This window comes from Copadichromis virginalis, unplaced genomic scaffold (genome assembly GCF_057382275.1).
Source record: "Copadichromis virginalis isolate Kocher_CV1m ecotype Utaka unplaced genomic scaffold, C_Virginalis_male_GT1.1 unmapped_scaffold_1, whole genome shotgun sequence".
Classification (NCBI taxonomy): Eukaryota; Metazoa; Chordata; class Actinopteri; order Cichliformes; family Cichlidae; genus Copadichromis; species Copadichromis virginalis.
The window spans coordinates 8621740-8645112 of record NW_028188589.1 but is presented as its reverse complement, the minus strand read 5'-3'; the positions used below and the strand labels follow the sequence as shown (position 1 = coordinate 8645112).

Below are 23373 nucleotides of genomic sequence, written 5' to 3'. Positions count from 1 at the left end.
CCGAATTTTCGCGGGACCCGCAATCGCGCGTCATCGCGCCTTTCCATTGACTTTACATGTAAACCTGACGCTCTATTCGCGTCCATCGCGTTCGGTGTGAACACACCGTAAGTGTCTGAGTGATATTTCATTGCATCTGAGTACTTTGATAATAGAATATCTTTAACATTTAATTGGTCCTTCGAGCCGGAGTGGACATTGATATTTTTTCAATGCTCCAATAGGAGACCTTCGTCAAGTCCTGACGTCGTGAGAAGCCCACGCTGTCGACTCCTCTCCAGGCAGAGGATAAAGTCCAGAGACGTGACGTTCGGGTTCTGGCCAGCGTTCTTATAAGAGGTCCACGACTTCAGGGGTTGATGAAGGAAACCAAAGCAACCACACAATAACTCAGGTGAATATTTAGCACTCACTCACATCTTGCGCAAAACGACTGAGGCAACCTGTGGTCTATACATTAAATAGTTTCCCGTCAATGTATGACAGATTAATTAAGTAACATTCTCGTCTGAAAAAGGACTGGTAGAGGTTACAGCTCGCCTGAAAGAGGGCTTGGAGCAAGTTTAATGTCAAAATACGACAGGATAGTAACATTCTCGTCTGAAAAAGGACTCGTAGAGGTTACGAAGCAGCTCGCCTGAAAGAGGGCTTGGAGCAATGTAGAAAGACACAGTGTTGCCCAGAATAAAAAACTCATTACGCGTATAATCTGTTGTTTTACTGTTTTGTTGGTGGAGTAAGTTGATTTTACAGCACATTAAGGAGGCTGAACTACTCCACCGAATTGTTTACCGTTGGTTGCTCGAGTTCTGGTGGAACGGGAAAAGGTTGTGTTTCATCACATAAAATTGACACCGCTTTCAAGGCTAGCTTGAAAGTAGAAGGCCGTGTCAATAGCCTCTCCCATTCCTCGTGCCAGAGAAAGCACCACGGGTGTGTATGTGTGTGTGTAAACGTAAATATATCTATGAGCTAATAAAAATAATAAGAAAGAAAAATGGGTAATAAATCAACAAAACTCACTGCTGACGAGCAGTGGCTAGAGAAAAAATGTCCAGGCGCCGGACAAACTGCAGTGACTGATAAAACCCTTATTAAGTGAAAACTAGAGATCAAAGTAGTTTAAAAAGGTTGGAAACAGACCTCAACGAATAGATATAAATATAAGAAGTACAAAAATAAAATAAATAAAGACAAAATTACATTAGAACTTATTTTTAATGTATTGAAACTAATAATAGGAAGGATAACAACCTGTAAACTTATATTAACAATGAAACATAGTTGGCAAGACGTTCATGCCCAGAATGTATAAAATAAATAAAAGGAAATAATTCACACGAAAACCTTTTAAATACAATAGAGAGATGCATAAGGTACATTAAGGCTGTGTCATTGGTCAGCCAAGGAAAGTGTGTGAAAAGGTAAATGTCTCCAGCTTGGGAAAAGGTGAAGCTGCAGATCACCCGAAGCCCTTGATGGACACAAAATAAAAAATAAAATATATAATAATAAATTGCTTGGTTAGACATGCAACAGAAAGAATGAAAGTGACCGAAGGTTGGATCTGAGATGAGGCAAACAGAAGACCAGTCTAAAAAGTAGGCACAAACCTGTTCAGAGAAGAAGCAAATTTGTACAGATTGGATGAATTCTAAGTTATCTGTTTGCTGAGTAAGATGATCCCAACTATTAAATTGGCTCAGTAGTAGTATAGTAATATACACTTTTATATACACTGATAAAATGTTGTAATATACTGTTGTTATTATATGGAAAGAAAAAGATGATAATAATAAGAAGTAACCTAGTCAGTATGATGTGAGATGGACAATTGTTATGAAGTAGTCTGCATCAAGCTTAAGGTTTGCTCAAACTCAGTATAATGACATAGGAGATGAAGAAAATAAAGGAAATATCTAAACTACTTAGGTGCATAGAGGCACTTGACATGCTTGAAAACCTGGATAAAATATTACTGAGATATAGAGCACATCTATAGTAACAACTAATAAGCCAAACCCTGTAGACAACAGCTAAAGTTACAGGATTGTGAAGCTGAATTAAATATGTGGACACCGCTAAGTTGATGAGCATGTTACACATTTTCTTTTATTTTTTATTTATTTGTTTTTAGAGCAGAAGCTGCATAAAAGCCAACACATGCAGCTGTCTGTGAGCTCAGTTTTCCCTCACATGTCTGCTCTGTTTCAGTAGCAGCATTTTTCTTTTTGGGTCCTGACTCATGTATGTTTTCGGTTTTGTTTGATTATTTTATTTTGTTGATTTGGAAACAAATTTGTGACAATACTTGTTTAAAATATGTAAGATGTGTGAGATGTGTGAATTCTTTGAAAAACTAGAAATTATCTAAAAATGCCTCAAGTGAGAATGTAATGTTCCATCTATAGAGAAGAAAAAAAAAATCTTGCTGGAAGTGATCACCTTGCCAAAACAATTGGCACTGTGCACATGTGGAGCACATCAAAAAGACAATTATATTGTCACAAAAGGAAATAATTTTGCAGAACAAGCAGCAAAACAGGCTGCAAACAATCGGCAGAGCTACTAGAAACCAACTACTGCCTACAAATACCACTTGATGTACTAAAAACCGAACAACAAGCTGCAACAATCACTGAACAAAACAAGTGGCTGAAATGTGGAGTAAACTGAAAGATGACTTAATGGTCTGTGATGGAAAACCTATATTAACAGAGTCATTACACAGGACAGCGGTTGTAGTGACACATGAGGTAAACACCTGTGTCAACAGGAGGGAGATATAGTATAGATAAACAATGCAATACACACTATAAATTTTGAAACTTTAGCGAATAATTTGTAAGAACATGCCTATTCTGTCAAAAAACAAAAAACAAAAAAAAACAACAACTCACAAGGAAACCCACATGGATTTTATTGAACTTAACGAATGCCAAGCATCAAGATATGCTCTAGTAATTATAGATGTATTTTCAAAATGGCCAGAAATCTATCCAGTAAAAAAGAGCAGATGCAATATCAGTGGCAAAGTGTTTATGCAATCACTTCATCCCCACATATGGCATTCCCAGTCTGATAAGGTCAGACAATGGAACACATTTTGTTAATGACATCATCAGCAAAGTCTCTGAAGCTCTAGGATTTAGCATCAAACATCACTGTGCATATCACCCACAAAGCGCAGGATTAGTGGAAAGAACTAACGGCACAATAAAACAGAGATTAAGAAAATGCATGGAAGAAACAGGAAGACCATGGCCTGAATGTCTAGGCCTAGTAAAGATGTGGATGAGAATAACACAAGGTTCTCAGAAACTTACACCTTTTGAAATCATCCACGGGAGAGCGTTTCCATTGCCAATTACCAGTGAACCTATTAATAAATCAATAAGGGAAACTACCCTAGCAGAATGGATGACTAAACTGTTTGAAAATAAAGAGATTGTGTTAAACAACCAACTGCCGAGTGATTTCTCTCCAGTGTCTTGCAGGTTACAACCAGGTGATTGGATCCTGATCAAAGTACTCCAGAGAAAGAATTGGAGTTCACCAAGGTGGGAGGGCCCATACCAAGTCCTACTTACCACACCCACCGCCTGCAAAATAGCAGAAAGACCATCTTGGATCCACCAAAGCCACTGTAAAAAAGTGAGTGACAATCCAGACGCTTAGACGCCGGCTCCCCTGGCTTCTAGGTGATCTATTGGTGAAGGGAAGGGCTGATTGGGTATATCCCGCCCTTTTTTACTTCTCGCCAATAGTCTACTCACCAGAAGTCTAGGTGTGCCTGGTCATCATGAAGACACTTGTCCTCCTAGTGGCCAGCATTGCGCTCCTAGTGAGCCTACTAACACTCACCCAGATGAGAGGAAATAAACAACACCACCTGCAAAAAAGATGGACACATGATAATTCGCATCTGCGTGACCTGAACCAAGACCATAACCACCCATGGATGAACAACGCGTGGTATAGATATGTGTATGATAGAACACGCACCGACAACAGCACGGAATGCTATGTATGTTCACATATGCCAACAACAGCCGTACACGCAACAATATATGGAAAGGCACCTGAACTTGACGAAGCGATGTGTGTGTTCAACAAAGCAACAACTGGCAATTGCACACGCAGAGATTTGATGGCAACAGGACTGACCCTAAAAGGTCAAAGCACAAAGAAAGAAGACCTAATTCCATGGTGTAGTGACACAGACGTCAAACGTGTCACGAAACCACTTTCACAACGACGTATCCTAATTGAACAGAAAACCCCTTGTGCCTACAATCTGACGAACTGGAACTACACCTGCAACGAAAAACATTGGGTAAACGTCAAAGCCAACAACACAAAAAACAAATCATTCGCCATAGTTTTGCCGCCGGACATACAGCACCCAATGTGTTTCAACTTCTCCGATGGAAACAGGAAACTTGGACGAAACCGCAACTGCACACAGACACTTGACCTGACCCAATCCAAAGGAATACACACCTTCAAAAATGGAACTTTCTGGATCCAGGGAGCCGCTTGGGCCTGCGGGCCTAAAACCTACTTCATGCTCCCACCGAACTCCACCGGTCTGTGTGCACCAGTACTAATTTCAGACCACACCTTCAAGATCACAGCAGAGACACACACGTCAAGAGCAAAACGTGAAGTTGCTGAAGTCACTGAAGTAATGCCACATGACTCAATCTATGGATCAGATGTGCCCAAGAACTTCAAACTATGGACTGATGGTCAGAAAGTCCTCCACTCCTTGTTCCCTTGGGTAGGAGTTGGGAAAAACATGCTGAGGATCGAGACACTTGACTATCGATTTGGACTGTTCCTAAATGCTTCAATGAAAATCAACAAAGCGCAAAATGAAGAAATCGACGCAATACGCATTGTAGTGATGCAACACAGAGTCGCACTAGACATGATTCTAGCTGAAAAAGGAGGTTTGTGTGTATTGTTTGACACTACATGTTGTACATACATCCCAGACAACATACACTCACAAAACATGACCGACGCTTTGAACACCTTGAGAAAGATTAAAGATGCTGAACAACAAGACTATGTCACAAGCACTGATGATTGGTTGACATGGTTACTAGGTGGTTCATGGAAGTCCCTACTGATTAAAGGACTTGTTGGAATAGCATTTTTGCTTTTACTGTTATGTGTTTTCACAACATGTGTAGTACCCTGTCTGAAGAAAATGGTATCAAACATGGTGACAACTTCTATCAATGCTTATGTGATGACGTCTCAAATGGAAGAAATTTTGAAAGATGATCCATACAGTAATGTTTAGTCTAATTGAACACAGGACTGTTTTATGACGTTCAAACCGAAAATGTTTAGACAAGAGGTTATGAACTGACAAAAATAACAGTACTGTCATGTGAGAAATCTAAACAACAGGAGGGAATGTCAGAGTATTTTTGCTTTTAAAGATTTTATTATTCATATAATAATCAGCTAAGAGTGTTTATATTTCTGTTCTGTACTCAACCAGCTGCATATTTTAATTGCTGGCTCCCTACTTTATAACGGAAACTGCTTGCCTTCACATTATCAGTCTTTGCCTTCACATTGTCACTGTTTGCCTTCACACTAGCAGGAAACCGCCACCCACGAGTAAGAAACAACCTTGTAGAGAACACGAAGTTTTTTGATAAACCACACCTGTTTTCTTGACAAGATAAGGATGATATTTCCTTTTTTGTATGCTTCATGATGTGTATAAATAAAGCCAGACTGCACCAAGGAGGTGTGTGAGTCTCTCCCTGAGTCTCTCACCCGTGCACGTTTAAAACTGCTCTAAGTGTCTGAGTGATATTTCATTGCATCTGAGTACTTTGATAATAGAATATCTTTAACAGTTCTATAGCAAACAATTTGTTTTGAGGTAATCAGCTGATCTTACTTTAACCGGAAGCCCTTCGCAATAATTGCAAAGCCTTTATTTTGTACAACTACCATCAGTTCGTCTGTACTGATGGTAACTTAAAGTTACACTCATGCCGTTTAGTTTCTATAGTGTATGTAGTAGAAGTATACTACAGTACCCTGATCACTGATAGGATAGATTTATGTAGATATACACCTTTGTGTTTAACATTACTGCATTATAGTACTGTGATCTTTGTCCTTATATATGGCTATATTAGCTATACTGATGTATGTACATATATGTACGTACATATAACTGGATATGTAACTTATCTATTCATCTTATTTGTCATGTCAAAGTCAAAGTCAAAGTCAACTTTATTGTCGATTCTGCCACATGTACAGGACATACAGAGAATAGAAATTGCGTTACTCTCAATCCCTAGATAAATAGCAAATGAACATTTAAATATATTTAAATATAAAAGTGATTAAAAATGCAAGTAAAATAATTAAAAAGTAAAAATTTAAATAAATACAATTTTACATATAACAAGAAAGCTATACAATATACAATATAATGGGTAAGTGACATTGAGTGTAAACCAGGCAGAGTAGTGCAAATAGGCAAATAGTGCAAATGGAGATTTAGTAATGTACGGTAAGATGTATTTGTATTGTGTACTTCCTTTTTGTAATAAACCACACACGTGATCACAGCCACAAGAATCAATCAGTGAAAGAATAAAGTGCCTCAAACCGAACCTTAAGCTCCTTATTCCACACGCTGGGATCATTTGGCCTTCAGTGGTGTTCTGGCTGACACACCGGAGTGAACGGAGTGCTAAAGAGTGAATCGAACACACCAGTGTCATCCCTGATATCTCCACTACATTTAATCGTCCTTCAGCTTGTGGCTGCCGTTAGCTGGACTGCTAGTTAGCTGATCTGCTAGTTAGCCGGTGTGCTAGTTAGCCAGTGTGCTAGTTAGCCGGTTCGCTAACCAGTAGGTTACAAGATGAGCTTGTCTGTCTGATGAGCCAGCTCTCTCTGTCTTGGTCATTTTGTCCTTGGGCAAGACACTTCACCTACCGCTTACTGGTGATGACCAGAGGGGCCGATGGCGCGATATGGAAGCTACAACTGTAGCTTACCTACACCAGTGTGTGAATGCGAGAGTGAATGAATAGTGGAATTGTAAAGGGTCCTTGAGGGTCTCGAAAAGCGGTATATAAATGCAATCCATTATTATTATTAAGAGGGTCTTTAGGCCTGACTGTGCTCATTCTTCCTCCAATCTCTCCTTACCAAAGATAACAACTACATCAGTATTAGCTCAATAACAATTTCTGCAATTCAATTGTGGACATTCATTTTTAAACCTTGTGTAAAACGATAAAACCTAAACGTCCGAGTATTATTCTTTGTGCAAACAGCTCTTGCAGGTTACCCCGGACTTAATAATTAAATAATAATAATAATGATAAAAATAACCTTTCCTTTGAGCAGCTGTTCAGGCTACTAAACTCATCCCAGAAATAACAAGTGACACCATTAATAGTGGAGCTACCTTTAACAGGTGAAACTGATTTGACCTATAAGGCTACTGCAGTTACTTCTTATCAGGTTTAGTAGGGAAGACATCTGGATGAGGTAGTTAGTAGTATGTAGTTAGTACCGGGCGACTCCCCTCCCCCACATCGGCACCAGAACCCTGTATTAACTACAGGGTAAGACTGCCTGTTTTATCAAACTATGGCTATTACTACTGTGATCATTTTCAGCCCAGTGTGCCGCTCTCTCTGCTGGGATGAACCACTGGAGCTCACCCAGTCATCCCTTTCTTTCTCTCAAGAAGAAGTGAAATAAATGTATTTATTATGTTACGAGTCTAATATTCTTTAAATTAAACTGTAATGAATAAATGAAGCAAGAAGATTTGGTGGCTCCAAGTGTTGTAGAAGAAAAGATAAACATCTCATTTTGAGAAATCAGCCTTTAAAATTAAGTAAGTACTGTGAATAAAAAACAAACAGCGAACCAATCAGTAGTCGACAATGTCCTCCTAATTTCATTCAAAAAGAAATCAAATATATATATTATGGGCCCAAAGGAGCCTAAATCTTTAAATTAGGCAGTACATGAAGTATTTTTTTAAATAAACAAAGACATGACTATAACAACTTTTAGTAATTCAGAGTCCAATTATCCACTCAAATGTAAATAAAAGTTCACTTGACAGCTGTATAAAAGTTACCTGTTTATACAATAATATAAGTCACATTTCAAATGATCATCTGTGGAAAAGTTTGAATCCTGACCTGAGAGTTTCCACTGCACACTGTGAACTCTTTAGTCCAGCGGACAGAAGCTTCACTCCTGAATCCTGCAGGTCAGAGTTACTCAGGTCCAGCTCTCTCAGACTGGAGGACTGGGAGCTGAGGACTGAGGACAGAGCTTCACAGCTTCTCTCTGACAGGTTACAGCCACTCAGTCTGAAAAATAAAAGACAGTCTATACAACAAATACTCATGTAGAGTTTGTTAATACATTTCACAACATTAAATTAAATCTTGACTTTCTATTTTTAAAGGAAACAAACATACTAAGATACAACATCATATGGATGAACTTTAATTAATAATTCTAAAAACTAAATGTTTTCTGATCTGACCTCAGAGTATTCAGTTTACAGTTTAAACGTTGTAGTCCAGCAGACAGAAGCTTCACTCCTGAATCCTGCAGCTTTCTGATACTCAGGTCCAGCTCTGTCAGACTAGAGGACTGCGAGCTGAGAACTGAGGACAGAGCTTCACAGTTTTCCTCTGAGAGTTCACAGATGTTAAGTCTGAAGATAAAAACATGAATACAGATTGTTGTTAAAGTGTAATCAGAGTGCAATAGCTTATTGTCTTGTGGTGAGCAGGTTAGTAAAACTTCACTTTAACTTTGAAATGAATAAAAATGCTATGAAACAAGGATAACTGGATAAAGATATAAACAAAAACAAACATCAAACACACAAACAAACAGAACTAAACAGAATACAAATTGATCTGACCTCAGAACATTCAGTTTGGCATGTGGACTCTCCACTGCAGCAGACAGAAGCTTTACTGCTGAAGCCTTCAGGCTGTTGGTACTCAGGTCCAGCTCTCTCAGACTACAGGACTGGGAGCTGACCACTGACAACAAATTTTCACAGCCTTCCTCTGAGACGTTACAGCTGCTCAGTCTGTGAGAGAAAGGGAAAAAACAAAAACAAAAAAAACAAAGAATATATGTGATCAAATTAAATTTGTTTATATGTTGAACCTTTTTTAAATTTTTTTTATTTTAAACCTTTGAGACTATGAGTGCTACCAGTCCAGTGCACACGATTGGTACCTTGATGGTACCTTGCTCAGGGGTACCACAAGGTAACTATTCGGTGGATTCGACCCCTGACCTTATGATCATGGGGCGACCACTCTGCCTACTGAGCTAATAATTCTGTGTACACTATCATACAATATTAACTAAAACAATTATTTTAGAAAATTTTACTAATTCAATAATCATGCTCATTACCTGTGTATTGTGAAGAACACTGGATTTTAAACACTAGCTGTATAAAACTCTTCCTGTTAAAGGTGTGTATAAAGGAAATGAGCTGAAATCCTGTCTTCCTTCTCTCAACCCAACCAGTCGCATCAGATGGCCCCGCCCCTCCCTGAGCCTGGTTCTGCTGGAGGTTTCTTCCTGTTAAAAGGGAGTTTTTCCTTCCCACTGTCGCCAAAATGCTTTCTCATAGGGGGTCATATGATTGTTGGGTTTTTCTCTGTATCTATGAGGTGCCTTGAGGCGACTTTTGTTGTGATTTGGAGCTATATAAATAAAATTGAATTAAATTGAAAATGCAGACTTCATGGAGAATGTTTGCTGTCAGGATATATCAAAGACAAAGCAGAGATCGATCCAGTCTCTTCCACTAAGCCCACAGAGGGACAGACAACCACTCTCACTCACACCTGCATGAAGTTTAGATCACCAGGTAATCTAACTGCATGTCTGTGGACAGTGGGAGGAAACTGTAGAGGACCCAGAGAGTAATTCTGTGGGAACACTGGTTATGGAAGCCTTACAGTTACACATATGGTTACTGACAAGAAACACGACCTTAGAGGCAATTTCAGTAATAAAGACCGAGTTTCTCCCTCCATACGGGATGAAAACATGACAGCACAGCAGAGATTTATATTTAAAAAGGGAGGGTGTGCACTGAAAGTGAGATACAAACTTGAACTTAAATTATGAACATCAGAAAAAGATGTAGGTGAAGTCTGGCAGGTGAAGTTTGTGCTTTAGAATAAAACAACCAAACTCCTGGAGTTGGAGACAAGTGAACAAGCTGAGGATAATAAACCTGTCAGAGGGGCTGAAGCATCAGAGCTCATGTTCTTATAGGCTGGGTCTGGATTGTCCTTTGATAAGAGTTACAGAACAAAGTGTGTTTTAGAAATGCTGGAGTGAAACATTTAAATTACCATATATTTACTGAGTGACAGATGATCATTTAATTTACTATTTTAAAAAAAAAATGTTACAGTGCTCTTTGAACTAAGCATTTCTGATTTATTTCCCATGATTTTAACAATGAAGCGATGACAACATGTTTACTTACAGAGCTTTGTTGGAGGCTTTGACCACTGGCAGCATTCTCAGAAGAGCCTCCTCTGAAGTAGAGTATTTCTTGAAGTCAAACTCATCCAGATCTTCTTCTGATGACAGTAAGATGAAGGTCAGAGCTGAGCACTGAGCAGGAGACAGTTTACCTGTGGAGACACTTCCTGAAGTCCTGTATTGTTGGATCTCCTCCACTAGAGAACGATCATTCAGTTCATTCAGACAGTGGATCAGATTGATGCTTTTCTCTGCAGACAGATTCTCACTGAGCTTCTTCTTGATGTACTGGAGTGTTTCCTGATTGGTCTGTGAGCTACTTCCTGTCTGTGTCATCAGGGCTCGTAGGAGAGTCTGATTGGTCTGCAGTGAAAGACCCAGGAGGAAGCGGAGGAACAAGTCCAGGTGTCCATTTGGACTCTGTAAGGCCTTGTTCACAGCACTCTGGTAGAAGGGTTTCTCTGCAGATTCTCCTGTTTCAGACTTCTGGGAGGTTGTTTGTTGTTCTTCCAGCAGATTGAGTCCAGAGTTGATGAAGGTCAGATGGACATGAAGAGCAGCCAGAAACTCCTGAACACTCAGATGGATGAAGCAGAACACCTTGTCCTGGTACAGTCCTCTCTCCTCTTTAAAGATCTGTGTGAATACTCCTGAGTACACTGAGGCTTCTCTGATATCGATGCCACACTCTGTCAGGTCTGATTCATAGAAGATCAGGTTTCCTTTCTGCAGCTGATCAAAAGCCAGTTTTCCCAGAGACTCCATCATCTTCCTGCTCTCTGGACTCCAGTGTGGATCTGTCTCAGCTCCTCCATCATACTTGACCTTCTTCACTTTGGCCTGAACCACCAGGAAGTGGATGTACATCGCAGTCAGGGTCTTGGGTAGCTGTCCTCCCTCTCTGGTTTCCAGCACATCCTCCAGAACTGTAGCAGTGATCCAGCAGAAGACTGGGATGTGGCACATGATGTGGAGGCTTCGTGATGTCTTGATGTGGGAGATGATGCTGCTGGCCTGCTCCTCATCTCTGATTCTCTTCCTGAAGTACTCCTCCTTCTGTGGGTCAGTGAACCCTCTGACCTCTGTCACCATGCCAACACAGTCAGGAGGGATCTGATTGGCTGCTGCAGGTCGTGTGGTTATCCAGAGGCGAGCAGAGGGAAGCAGTTTCCCCCTGATGAGGTTTATCAGCAGCACATCCACTGAGGTGGACTTTCTAGGGTCAGTTAGGATTGTAGTTTTGTGGAAGTCCAGAGGAAGTCGACACTCATCCAGACCATCAAAGATGAACACAACCTGGAAGTCTTCAAAGCTGCAGATTCCTGCTTCTTTGGTTTCAGTAAAGAAGTGATGAACAAGTCCCACCAAGCTGAACTTTTCCTCTTTCAGCACATTCAGCTCTCTGAAAGTGAATGGAAATATGAACTGGATGTCCTGGTTGGCTTTGTCTTCAGCCCAGTCCAGGCTGTATTTCTGTGTTAAGACTGTTTTCCCAATGCCAGCCACTCCCTTTGTCAGCACTGTTCTGATTGGTTCGTCTCTTCCAGGTGAGGCTTTAAAGATGTCTTCTTGTCTGATTGTTGTTTCTGGTCTGTCTGGTTTCCTGGATGCTGTTTCAATCTGTCTGACCTCATGTTCATCATTGACCTCTGCAGTCCCTCCCTCTGTGATGTAGAGCTCTGTGTAGATCTGATTCAGGAGGGTTGGGCTTCCTGCTTTAGCGATGCCCTCAAACACACACTGGAACTTCTTCTTCAGAGCAGATTTAAGGTTACGATGACAAACTGTAGCTGGAAGTTCTGAATAATAATAATAAAAATACAACTTTAACAATCACATTATGCAAAATGCTGATGACAATTTCTGACCCACTGAGAAATGACTGAACACACTGGTGTCACAAGTGTCTCATTTATCCAGCAGCTTAAATCTTTAGATAAATCCTCTTACGTCTCTGCAGACGGTCAGCCAGCTCCTCCTGCTTCATTCTCCTCAGGAAGTCCACTGTGATCTTCACAAATGCCTCTCTGCTGTTTCTCCTCTGCTCATCATCCTCCCTCTGAAACTCCAAGCACTGGGGCTTATTTGGATTCAGAGCCTTCTGGATCTTCTTCAGCTCGTTCTTCACAAAAGTGATGATGTTGTCCTCCAGCAGCTGGAACAGAATATTTATGAATGACCCACCACTCTGAACTTTAGTCCACACAACATCCACTTCCGAACGATCAAGGGGCATATCATCCACGAACTCTTTACCAATTATAGGTTTGACTTTATCTTATTAACTGAGACTTTGTCCACAACTCCATGATCCCAAAACGTTGATTCTGTTCATATGAATGCAGTGATTTAAGTGGGAGAAACATTTCACTGGTGTTCAGAGCTGAACTACCAACAGGTTGAGAATCGAAGCCAGAAACTTGGAGATGTTTCAGGTGACTCATACAGACAACTGGTCTTAAAGGTAGATATTACGATATTACGTATCGGTATCGGTCCGATACTGACCTAAATTACTGGATCGGATATCGGAGAGGAATAAAAAATGTAATCCGATCCATTAAATATCAAAAAAGCACCTCACAGAACTTGCGACACGGCGTAACTCGGCTCATAACCGTAGCACGTCGGAGCAGTGTGCTCACGTGATGGAGCGGCTGTGTGTATTTGTAGCTTCGGCATTTCATCTCCGAGGAAGTTTTCCCAGAGAGAAGTAAAGCAAGTGTGTAAGTTCATCTCTGAATGTTTGTAAAGCATTCCCACATTAAGCTTAACAACCGATATATGAAGTGACTGCCTCTCTCTCTCTCTCTCCTGCTGCTACTTCAATCATGAAACTGCTTAATGATCAGCTGATCGGCTTTTCTGTCGCGAGTCCGTCTCTCTTGTTTGTTTTTGGCCCACTTTGCACCAGAATAAGGAAACCAGAGGCTGAACAACAGCAGCACGTTTAAGCTTGATAAGCTGTTGTTAGAATTTATTTAATATTACTTTCTACACCAGGATCTTTTTCTACGTAGCTGACGGCTGGTAACTGTGCAGGGGCGGATCTAGCAAAGTTTAGCCAGGGGGGCCGATAGGGCATGAACAGGGAAAAGGGGGCACAAAGATAGTTAGCTGTCGATGATTTTCTCAGTAAGATTGTAGGATTTTGAGTTATTCTTCAGATTTATTTAAACTCCTATATTGTGCAGTGTTGAGCGACCCATATTTTCTCTGTACTTTTCATAACAGAAGCCAGACTTTCAGCTAGTTTTTCTTTTTTAAGTGCTCTAACTTCCATCATGTTTGTCATTTATTGCTCAAAGATGTTGAAGAAACAGTTATTCAGCTTCATTCCCACTGATCTCGACTACAAACTGTTTCACTTTGGTTTTTGTTTAAAGCCTCGATGTTTAAAACGTTTCCCTGTGATCACATTTGCACCGTCTGATTTCAAAGTTTGTTTTCTTTTGGTCATTTAGTCCACAGAGTCCTTGGTGTTCTGAAAGGGACCTATAAATAAATGCATTATTATTAATAATAAAGTAGTTGTTGTACATGTACAGACCATAAATATGGAGTCCAGCTGTGTTTGATGCTGCTGGGCAGACTGACCACTGGGAACCTCTGAGCTCTGCTGGTCCACTCTGTGGAGGAACCATGAAGGATTAGATCAACACAGGATAAAGATCCAGGAGTTTCTGCTCAAATAACTTCATCTGAATCAAGTCTGTCAAGTTTTAAACTCTCAGATTGTGAACATATCAGTAATTTTCAGTCTGTTTTCATGTACGTCCTTTCAGTGGTGATGTCAGGGATGATTTTGAAGAAGCTCATCAAACTGAACCATCAGCAGATCACTGCTCCAAAACCAGAACATGATCCGAGTCTCCCTCCACCACCAGAACACCAGCTTTACTAACGTGGTAGATCAGTGTAGTACAGATCAATAACTGATGAGTCATTTGATCAAAATCACTGAGTGCTTCACGTCTGACCCTCTGATGCTTCTGTAGACATTTTGCATATTTAATGAATGTCTGACAGTTTTACATTCATTCTATGAACACAGTGGAAATGTTGTGTTATAGTCTCCATGTTGTTTCCAGCATCATAAATTCTTCAGTTCAGAAAATTAGATTCTTTCTTCACAGCTGAAAAACAACAACATTTATTCTCTATTGAAATCTGCATCGTCCACTCCAAAGGTCACAATCTGAAGGTAACATCTGGTTTTGTTCCCTGTGGTTAACTCTGAGCATCAGTATGGTGGGATTTATCCACTACATCCACACCACTGTGGTTCAGTGTTGTCCTGATGGAGTAACAGCAGCCAGTATGATCCAGGCTTTAGCTGCTGGGTCTCTGTGTGACCTCTCAGACTGTTTAACAGATCAGACACAAAGAGAATCAGAGAAGCTCTGTTCTTTAAAGACAAACATGAACCCACTCAGGTCACACTTTCCCCACAGATATGAGCATCACTGTCCTCAAACAGCAAATGACCAAGTCGAACATTTGGATCTTTTCTCTTTCATTGTTTTCTTTTTAATGAATCTTTGTAACAATCTGAGGATGTTTCAGGTCATATTTATCCAGGAAACACAAACATGTAAAGGAGTCATCACAGCTCTCTGACCTCGTTGCTCCAGGTTCACCACTGAAGCCTGGAGGTCGAACTTTGGACCGGTCACTCCTCACAGACGGACAGCTGGACCCTGCAGACTGTGACCTCTGACCTCTGCAGACACAAACATGATTGAAGCAGCTGTGATCACACAGACTGCAGATAATGCAGCTGTTTCCTGTCAGTAACATCCTCTTAGATTAGAGTTCAGCTTTTTACAGGAAAACTGGACAAAACTGATTTTTGTTACAAACTCATTTTCATTTCCTCTCAGCTCACAAACACAGTCAGACAATCAACCAGAGTCAACACTTCAATTCAATTCAATTCAATTCAATTTTATTTATATAGCGCCAAATCACAACAAAAGTCGCCTCAAGGCGCTTCATAGATACAGAGAAAAACCCAACAATCATATGACCCCCTATGAGCAAGCACTTTGGCGACAGTGGGAAGGAAAAACTCCCTTTTAACAGGAAGAAACCTCCGGCAGAACCAGGCTCAGGGAGGGGCGGCCATCTGCTGCGACCGGTTGGGGTGAGAGAAGGAAGACAGGATAAAGACATGCTGTGGAAGAGAGACAGAGGTTAATAACAGATATGATTCAATGCAGAGAGGTCTATTAATACATAGTGAGTGAGAAAGGTGACTGGAAAGGAAAAACTCAATGCATCATGGGAATCCCCCGGCAGCCTACATCTATTGCAGCATAACAAAGGGAGGATTCAGGGTCACCTGGTCCTGCCCTAACTATAAGCTTTAGAAAAAAGGAAAGTTTTAAGCCTAATCTTAAAAGTAGAGATAGTGTCTGTCTCCCGAATCCAAACTGGAAGCTGGTTCCACAGAAAAGGGGCCTGAAAACTGAAGGCTCTCCCTCCCATTCTACTTTTAAATACTCTAGGAACAACAAGTAGGCCTGCAGAGCGAGAGCGGAGCGCTCTAATAGGGTGATATGGTACTACAAGGTCATTAAGATAAGATGGGGCCTGATTATTTAAGACCTTGTATGTGAGGAGCAGGATTTTGAATTCAATTCTGGATTTAACAGGAAGCCAATGAAGGGAAGCCAAACCAGGAGAAATATGCTCTCTCTTTCTAGTCCCTGTCAGGACTCTTGCTGCAGCATTTTGGATTAGCTGAAGGCTTTTCAGTGAGTTTTTTGGACATCCTGATAATAATGAATTACAGTAGTCCAGCCTGGAAGTAATAAATGCATGAACTAGTTTTTCAGCGTCACTCTGAGACAGGATATTTCTAATTTTAGAGATGTTGCGCAAATGGAAGAAAGCAGTATTACATATTTGTTTAATATGTGCGTTGAACACTGATTATAATGTCAGTGCAAAATTATTTCTGTTACTCAGTGAGTTCAGCTCTCTGACCTCATTGCTCCAGGTTCACCACTGAAGTCTGGATTTAGATCTTTGGACCGGTCGCTCCTCACAGACGGACAGCTGGACCCTGCAGACTCTGCTCTGTCCTCCTCTTCCTCCATCATCATCTTCAGTCAGTCTGAGAGGTAAACCACAAACACTCAGTGAGTTCACATTAACAGGAGTAACTGAGTTACAGTCGCTGACCTATGACCTGTCATGTAACCTAGAAACCAGGTCAATATGTCTGTAGGTTCAGTGATCTAAGGAGCTTGGAGAGAAAAGAGACGTCTTTAAGTTTCTGGAAGACGTTTCATCTGAGAAGCTTCTTCAGCTGTAAAACCAAACGGTGGAGAGTCCCAGATATTTAAACCTGAGAGGGAAAGAAAGCATGTCGCTGACCCACCACTGATGTTATTTCAAGGAGGAAACTGAGAGCCTTTGCACCAGGAGCACAAACATCAGCTCCAGCAATGATCCACTGATGTGTTTTTATTCCATGTATGAATGTTGTTATTGACAGAGATGACGTTTGTGTGTCAGTGATGCAGTGACTGTTGTTGTTACCTGTACAGGCTGGTTAGACTCTATGAAACAGATCATACAGATCTCTGCATGTTAGAAGAGACTATTAAAGGTCATGAATGAGACAAAGGCAGGGAGGCGTCCTTTACAGCTAAACAGCAGAGTGAGAGAACAGCCAGCACCTCTACATTTATCACATTATACAGCACATGTATGATACTGACAGGGATGAGAAGAATTTAGTGATTCTGATCCCATCATTGATATTACTTATTGATTCTCAGTAGCTCTGCTCTGACAGTCACCACCATCACTGAGCAGCATATCAAAGACATTTGTGCACATTAACTGCATGTTGTGGCTCAAATGTTTGTGCATGTTGGAGGCATTTCCTCTTTGTTGTGATCAGTGTTGGTCATTACTCAAAACAGTCATTATTACACATATTACACAGAACACTTTGATTAAAAGTAATGGAGTACGTTACTTCATTACTCCTCATAACATTACTTTGATGTTAAAATGAACAAATGAGCATGTAACAACATAAAGCTGAGGTACAGCCCCACACACCAACACAGATCTTGATGAGGTCACGTGATGTTTCTCTGAGTGTTTATGAACACAAATCAAAGATGAAACAGCACAAAGACACTTCAAAGTGATTCTACTGTAGAAACATGAACAGGTAGAAACCTGCAGCCTGACTGCTCATCACTTTGTTACCTGTTCAAGTTCAGCAGCAGCAGCTCACTTTATCATTGTGAAAACAAAAATGTCAAAAACATTGCTATTCTCTATAAAACAAAGCATGTCCTGAACAAAAAATCATTATACACACTTTATTGTATTCTGTTGCTTCCATATACACTCAACAAAAATATAAACGCAACACCTTTGTTACTGCTCCCATTCCCCATAGGATGGAAGTAGAGACCTAAAATTCATTCCAGATACACAATATAACCATCCCTCCCAAACAGTGGTCACAAATCAGTCCAAATGTGTGGTAGTGGGCACATCTGCCATATTGAGATAATCCATCCCACCTCACAGGTGTGCCACATCAGGATGCTGATCTGACATCATGAGTAGTGCACAGGTGTACCTCAGACTGCCCACAACAAAAGGCCACCCTGGAATGTGCAGTTTTTTGCGCTATTGGGGGTCTGGGGACCCAGAACCGGTCAGTATCTGGTGTGACCACCATTTGCCTCATGCAGTGCAACACATCGTCGCATGGAGTCTATCAGATTGTCAATTGTGGCCTGTGGAATGTTGGTCCACTCCACTTCAATGGCTGTGCGAGGTTGTTGGATATTGGTGGGAACTGGTACACGCTGTCGTATACGCCGGTCAAGCACATCCCAAACATGCTCAATGGGTGACATGTCCGGTGAGTATGCTGGCCATGCAAGAACTGGGACATTCTCAGCTGCCATCTGCCCTGAACAATGTGAACCATGATTCATCCGTGAAGCGCACACCTCTCCAACGTGCCAGACGCCATCGAATGTGAGCATTTGCCCACACAAGTCTGTTACGGCGACGAGCTGGAGTCAGGTCAAGACCCCGATGAGGACGACGGGCATGCAGTTGAGCGTCCCTGAGACGGTTTCTGACAGTTTGTGCAGAAATTGTTTGGTTGTGCAAACCAATTGTTCCAGCAGCTGTCTGGGTGGCTGGTCTCAGACGATCTTGGAGGTGAACCTGCTGGATGTGGAGGTCCTGGGCTGGTGTGGTTACACGAGGTCTGACAGTGATTTAAAAAGGTGTGGTTCATTTTCCTTGTTTAAAAACATGTTTAAAAATAGAGTATTAGAAAAATATATAAATCAAGAATGAAAAGAGCAAAAAAAAAAAACAAAACCAAAAAACAAGATATTTTGTGAAAAGGGTTGGCGTAATAAGCAAATGCTTCAGCCAATACCTTTTGATTAGCCTTGTATCATGCTTTCTTGCTTTATGGTAGATTTTTGTTCTGTTTTCACTGAGATATTTGAATGCTAATCAATAAAATCAAAATCAAATCACGGTGCTGGGCCCTATTTCAGGAAGCCGGTTTAGAAAACTCAGAGTGAAAAACGATACTCAGGGTTGAGTAACCCCGAACTGTCCAACTCGGAATATTCGGTTTCAGAAAGGCTGATAACAAGTAGTTCAATCAACGCGGAGTTGCTACAACCCCAAGTCAAGCGCGCGCACGAGGATACATAAAGCCCTGATTAGTGGAGCACAGATTAAGCGAGTCACCATGGAGACGGAGGGAAAGAAGGCGCGGTCAATGTATTTCACAGCGCTTGAGGCGGAAATTCTGATGGCAGCATATGCCGACAGCATGCACATCATGCAGAAAAAAAGTAACACAGCCGCAGCTGCAAAGGAAAGGGAGCATGCATGGCAAAACATAACCGACAGAGTCAATGCGTGAGTGTTAATCTAAACATTGATCTAGGGATCACCACCCATTTAACACGTCATCTCAGTATATGTCATTTCATTGCCTATGTCATACATTTTATGTTGTGATGTGATGTGAGCGCAGGTGCAACCCAACAGGCCCCAAACGTGCCTGGCAGCAAGTAAAAATGAAATATAAAAATATAGTCCAAACAGGTAAGGTGTAATTGTATTATGAGCCATAGTGCTTGGTCTGTTTGTCCCATGTAAATCAATTGCAGTTAGAGGCTACAGTAATATACCTCCTGTAAGCACATATTGAAATTATCTGAGCACATCACAAGTACATATTTGCTTACTCTGTATGCCCAAATGTGGCCCGTTATAGCCAACAGAAAAAAAGCGGAGGCCCGAAAAACAGGTGGGGGTCCTCCACCACCACCACTCACAGAGGCTGAGCAGTTGGCCCTCAGCCAAAACAGTGGGCGCCCTGTGGCTGAAGGCATCTCTGCGGGGACATCCTCTGAGTCAATAACCCCACAAGACACAAGTGCCTACATAAGGGGTAAATCCAAAACAATACATGGCGTGCATACATCCATTCTGCACAGTCACCTTGACCAAAATGAACTATGTCGTAGTGAAGTTATTGTCCTACTGTCAGAGAATGACAGTTATCAAACAGTCAGGTGAATAAACAACACTGAGACACTTGGAAACTGTTAACGTGCTGCATGGGTGAGGGCCCAGGGAGAGACTCACACACACCGAGCTGCAGTGGTACGTCTTTATTAAGAGCATAGCAGTGTCCTTTAATTTTGCATACATGTGTGTGTGTGTGTTAACCTCTCACACACCTGAAAGGCCCTGGGGACCTTTTGTGGCTTTTGCATTTTTCAATTCCAAGCCATTTGCACTGTGTTGAACTGAATATAGCCAAATTCTCCAAAAAAAAGTTTGGTATAATTTTATTTCAAAATTCATTTGTTGTCACATGGTATCGCACGTGTGTGCTGGAGAAAGGAGTCCCACGCAACATGCCCCGGTGATCGTCGCGACTTACCCCGGGAAGAGGCACTTCTTTCGGCCTAGAGGAGCAGCATTGGCCGCCTGGAGACCATTTTCTGCTCCTGCAAAAAAAATTAAAAGTGGATCGAAATTAATTTTGGTGCCAATCTTTGGACCATCTAAAGGCCTAATTATAATAACAATCAAATATTACTTCAAATGTTTTTTTTGGAAAATATTTAGTTTTTTTGTTTTTTGGGGCTAAAAAAACAGTGCGCTCATGTAATACAACTGGGATTTAAAGGGTTAAAACAACGAAAATATAATTAAAACTTTATATGAATATTTCAGGGAGAAGTATTTTTAAAAGACTGACCAATTTAAAGTGAAAAAAATAAATTAATATTTAATATTTTTATTGCACTTTTTGGGGAATGGACATAGGCTTAAAGGTGGATGCATTTTTTTTAATGTGCTCCTGCAAAAAAAATAAAAGTAGATCGAAATTAATGTTGGTGCCAATCTTTGGACCATCTAAAGGCCTAATTATAATAACAATTGAATATTACCTCAAATGTTTTTTTTGGAAAATATTCAAGTTTTTTGTTTTTTGGGGCAAAAAAAACAGTGCGCTCATGTAATAAAACTGGGATTTAAAGGGTTAAAACAACGAAAATATAATTAAAACTTTATATGAATATTTCAGGGAGAAGTAGTTTTAAAAGACTGACCAATTTAAAGTGGAATAAAATATGAATATATAATCTTTTTATTGCACTATTTGGGGGGTGGACGTTTTGGTCCACTAGGGCCTTTAGAGGGTGCATTTTTTTAGGGCCTATTAAGAGCATAGCAGTGTCCTTTAATTTTGCATACATGTGTGTGTGTGTGTTAACCTCTCACAGGGTGAGCTCCCTGTTCCCAGAGACAGAGCGAGTAGTACATTTCGTACTTTTCCCAATAAGAGTAACATATGAACATATACCTTAATGCAACATAAAGCTCATAAAAGCGTTTCCACCCTAACACCTACTGATTTTGCCTTCCCTCAGTGTCGGTTGTCTCTGAGAGCATACTGACAATGAGGTGTATGGTGATTGGTATGTCTGGTAATTGCCATTTGCGCCCACATAAGTCATGAGTGACCTGTATGAACCCCATATACTTCCAGTTGATGGTGATGGTGTACTGCATCTGGTGCAGCCCCCTGTTGAGCCAGACCGACATGCAGTTGTGAGTACTCGTAATACTCCACAGACTACATGTGTCAACAGTAGAACAGCAATGTTGTTAAATGTCTTGTAAAATTATGATATTATTTTATGCCATGTTATACCCCTAATTAAAGATTGTGAATTATTATGTAGTTTTAGTTTGCATTATTCTCCTGAATTAGAAGAAGCTGATAACTATTGCATTAGTTAAACTGATTTGCATTACATTAAATTGCTGACTTGTTGTGAATGAATGATATTGTTTTATGATGCATTATATTGCTGAGTTATAAGAAATACTGTTCGCAGAAGGTTATTGTCTAATTTGTCTGAGTAGAAGAGAACAGAGTGTGCTGGAGTTTTCTGCCCCATTTCAGCAGGAGCAGATAAACAGGGAGCCAAGGTCGTAGCTTAGGCGCTGTGTGAGAGAGAGCATGTGAATGTTTAGGCTTTTTATGATAAGGTGGAGGCACCAGAGGTTATAAAAGTTTGAGCAATGCTCCACCATTTTGAGATTTTGAGGCTGTCTGCATCAGTGTTCATCTCCCACGTGTGTGATCATTAAATCATCGTTTGACTCAACCCGGCCGGACCAGTGTTGTTATTGTGGTTTTTTCTCTTGTCTCCATCCCCAATATTTTGAACCTTAACAGCTTGGGGGCTCGTCCTGTGGTATTGGGGTGGAATTTAAAAGTTTGGACGGTCCGAGGTTGTCGAACGGACAGGCACGAGCCAGTGGTCTGATGTGAGTGGACAAAAGCCGGCTTATCTAAAGGTAAGGCACTACCTGTTGAATGATTTCCAAAATGTGCCAAATTGGATATGACTAAATTAAAGTCTACTCACTGAAATTACTGGTAGAGTGTCTGTTTTGATTTTGATGAGAATCACCGTGTGTTATGCAGTTAAAGTTGCTTAAGAATGTTTAATGAAGTTGAAGAAATATGAAAGTAATAATGTTGGGTTTGAGTCCCTGGATATTGAGCTGAAGGCTCAGGTAGTTTGGTAGGGAAATTAGGACAGAAACTGTTCCAGAAGTAACAGATACTGTTTAATAGTTTTACAAATTAGGACAGAAACTGTTCCCAGAAGTAACAGAGACTGTTTAATTGGTCGTAAAAAAGTTATCTTTCTTCGGTGGGACCCGTTATGGTAAAATTTTTCAAAATCGGTTAGGTTAAAATTATTATAGGACGGCACTGGAAGATGCTAAGAAGCACATAGCCCGGAGGTTACGCTCCCTCCTGGCCGTGGACGCGCGGTCTTGACCTGTCGGCGAACAGGGGTAGTTCAGTTTTGGTTTAACTGTGGGGTACAGGGCATCCCGAAATAAGCTAGGAGTTACCGAGACTCCTCATCGTTTAAAACGGTGTCATGTGCTTGTTTGGACAAAGTTAAATTGAGTTAGGGATTTAGAAGTTAGGTCAGAAACTGTTCCCAGAAGTAACAGATACTGTTTAATTGATTACAAAAAAGTGAAGCTTTCTTCGGTTGGACCCATTATGATAAATTTGTCGAAATTGTTTAGGTTCTTTAGAAATCAGGCCATAGGCTGTTCTGGAGGAAACAGATACTGGTTAATTGATTACAAAAAAGTGAAGCTTTCTTCGGTTGGACCCGTTAACTTAAATTTGTCGAAATTTGTTAGGTGCTGAATCTGTCAGGCCTGTCAGTAATTGTAAATATA

The 23373-nt window shown here is 40.8% G+C and overlaps 2 protein-coding genes across 2 annotated transcripts in view; one reads left to right on the top strand and one right to left on the bottom strand.

The window, feature by feature from the left end:
* The window catches only part of LOC146679757 (protein NLRC3-like), a 35957-nt gene extending 23164 nt beyond the window's left edge, over positions 1-12793 (bottom strand). Inside the window, exons 1-5 of the mRNA XM_085450169.1 lie at positions 12508-12793; positions 10559-12356; positions 8957-9130; positions 8570-8743; positions 8217-8390 (exon numbers count right to left, since the gene is read on the bottom strand). Of these exons, the coding sequence (XP_085306295.1) occupies positions 8217-8390; positions 8570-8743; positions 8957-9130; positions 10559-12356; positions 12508-12793 (2606 nt within the window). The remainder of the gene's footprint in view (positions 1-8216; positions 8391-8569; positions 8744-8956; positions 9131-10558; positions 12357-12507) is intronic.
* On the top strand, positions 115-5822 carry LOC146679758 (uncharacterized). Its single transcript, XM_085450141.1, has 2 exons — positions 115-394; positions 3488-5822. Exon 2 carries the CDS (start codon positions 3803-3805, stop codon positions 5312-5314), a length of 1512 nt encoding a protein of 503 aa, XP_085306267.1. The 5' UTR covers positions 115-394; positions 3488-3802; the 3' UTR covers positions 5315-5822.
* Positions 12794-23373: the final 10580 nt, after the last annotated feature.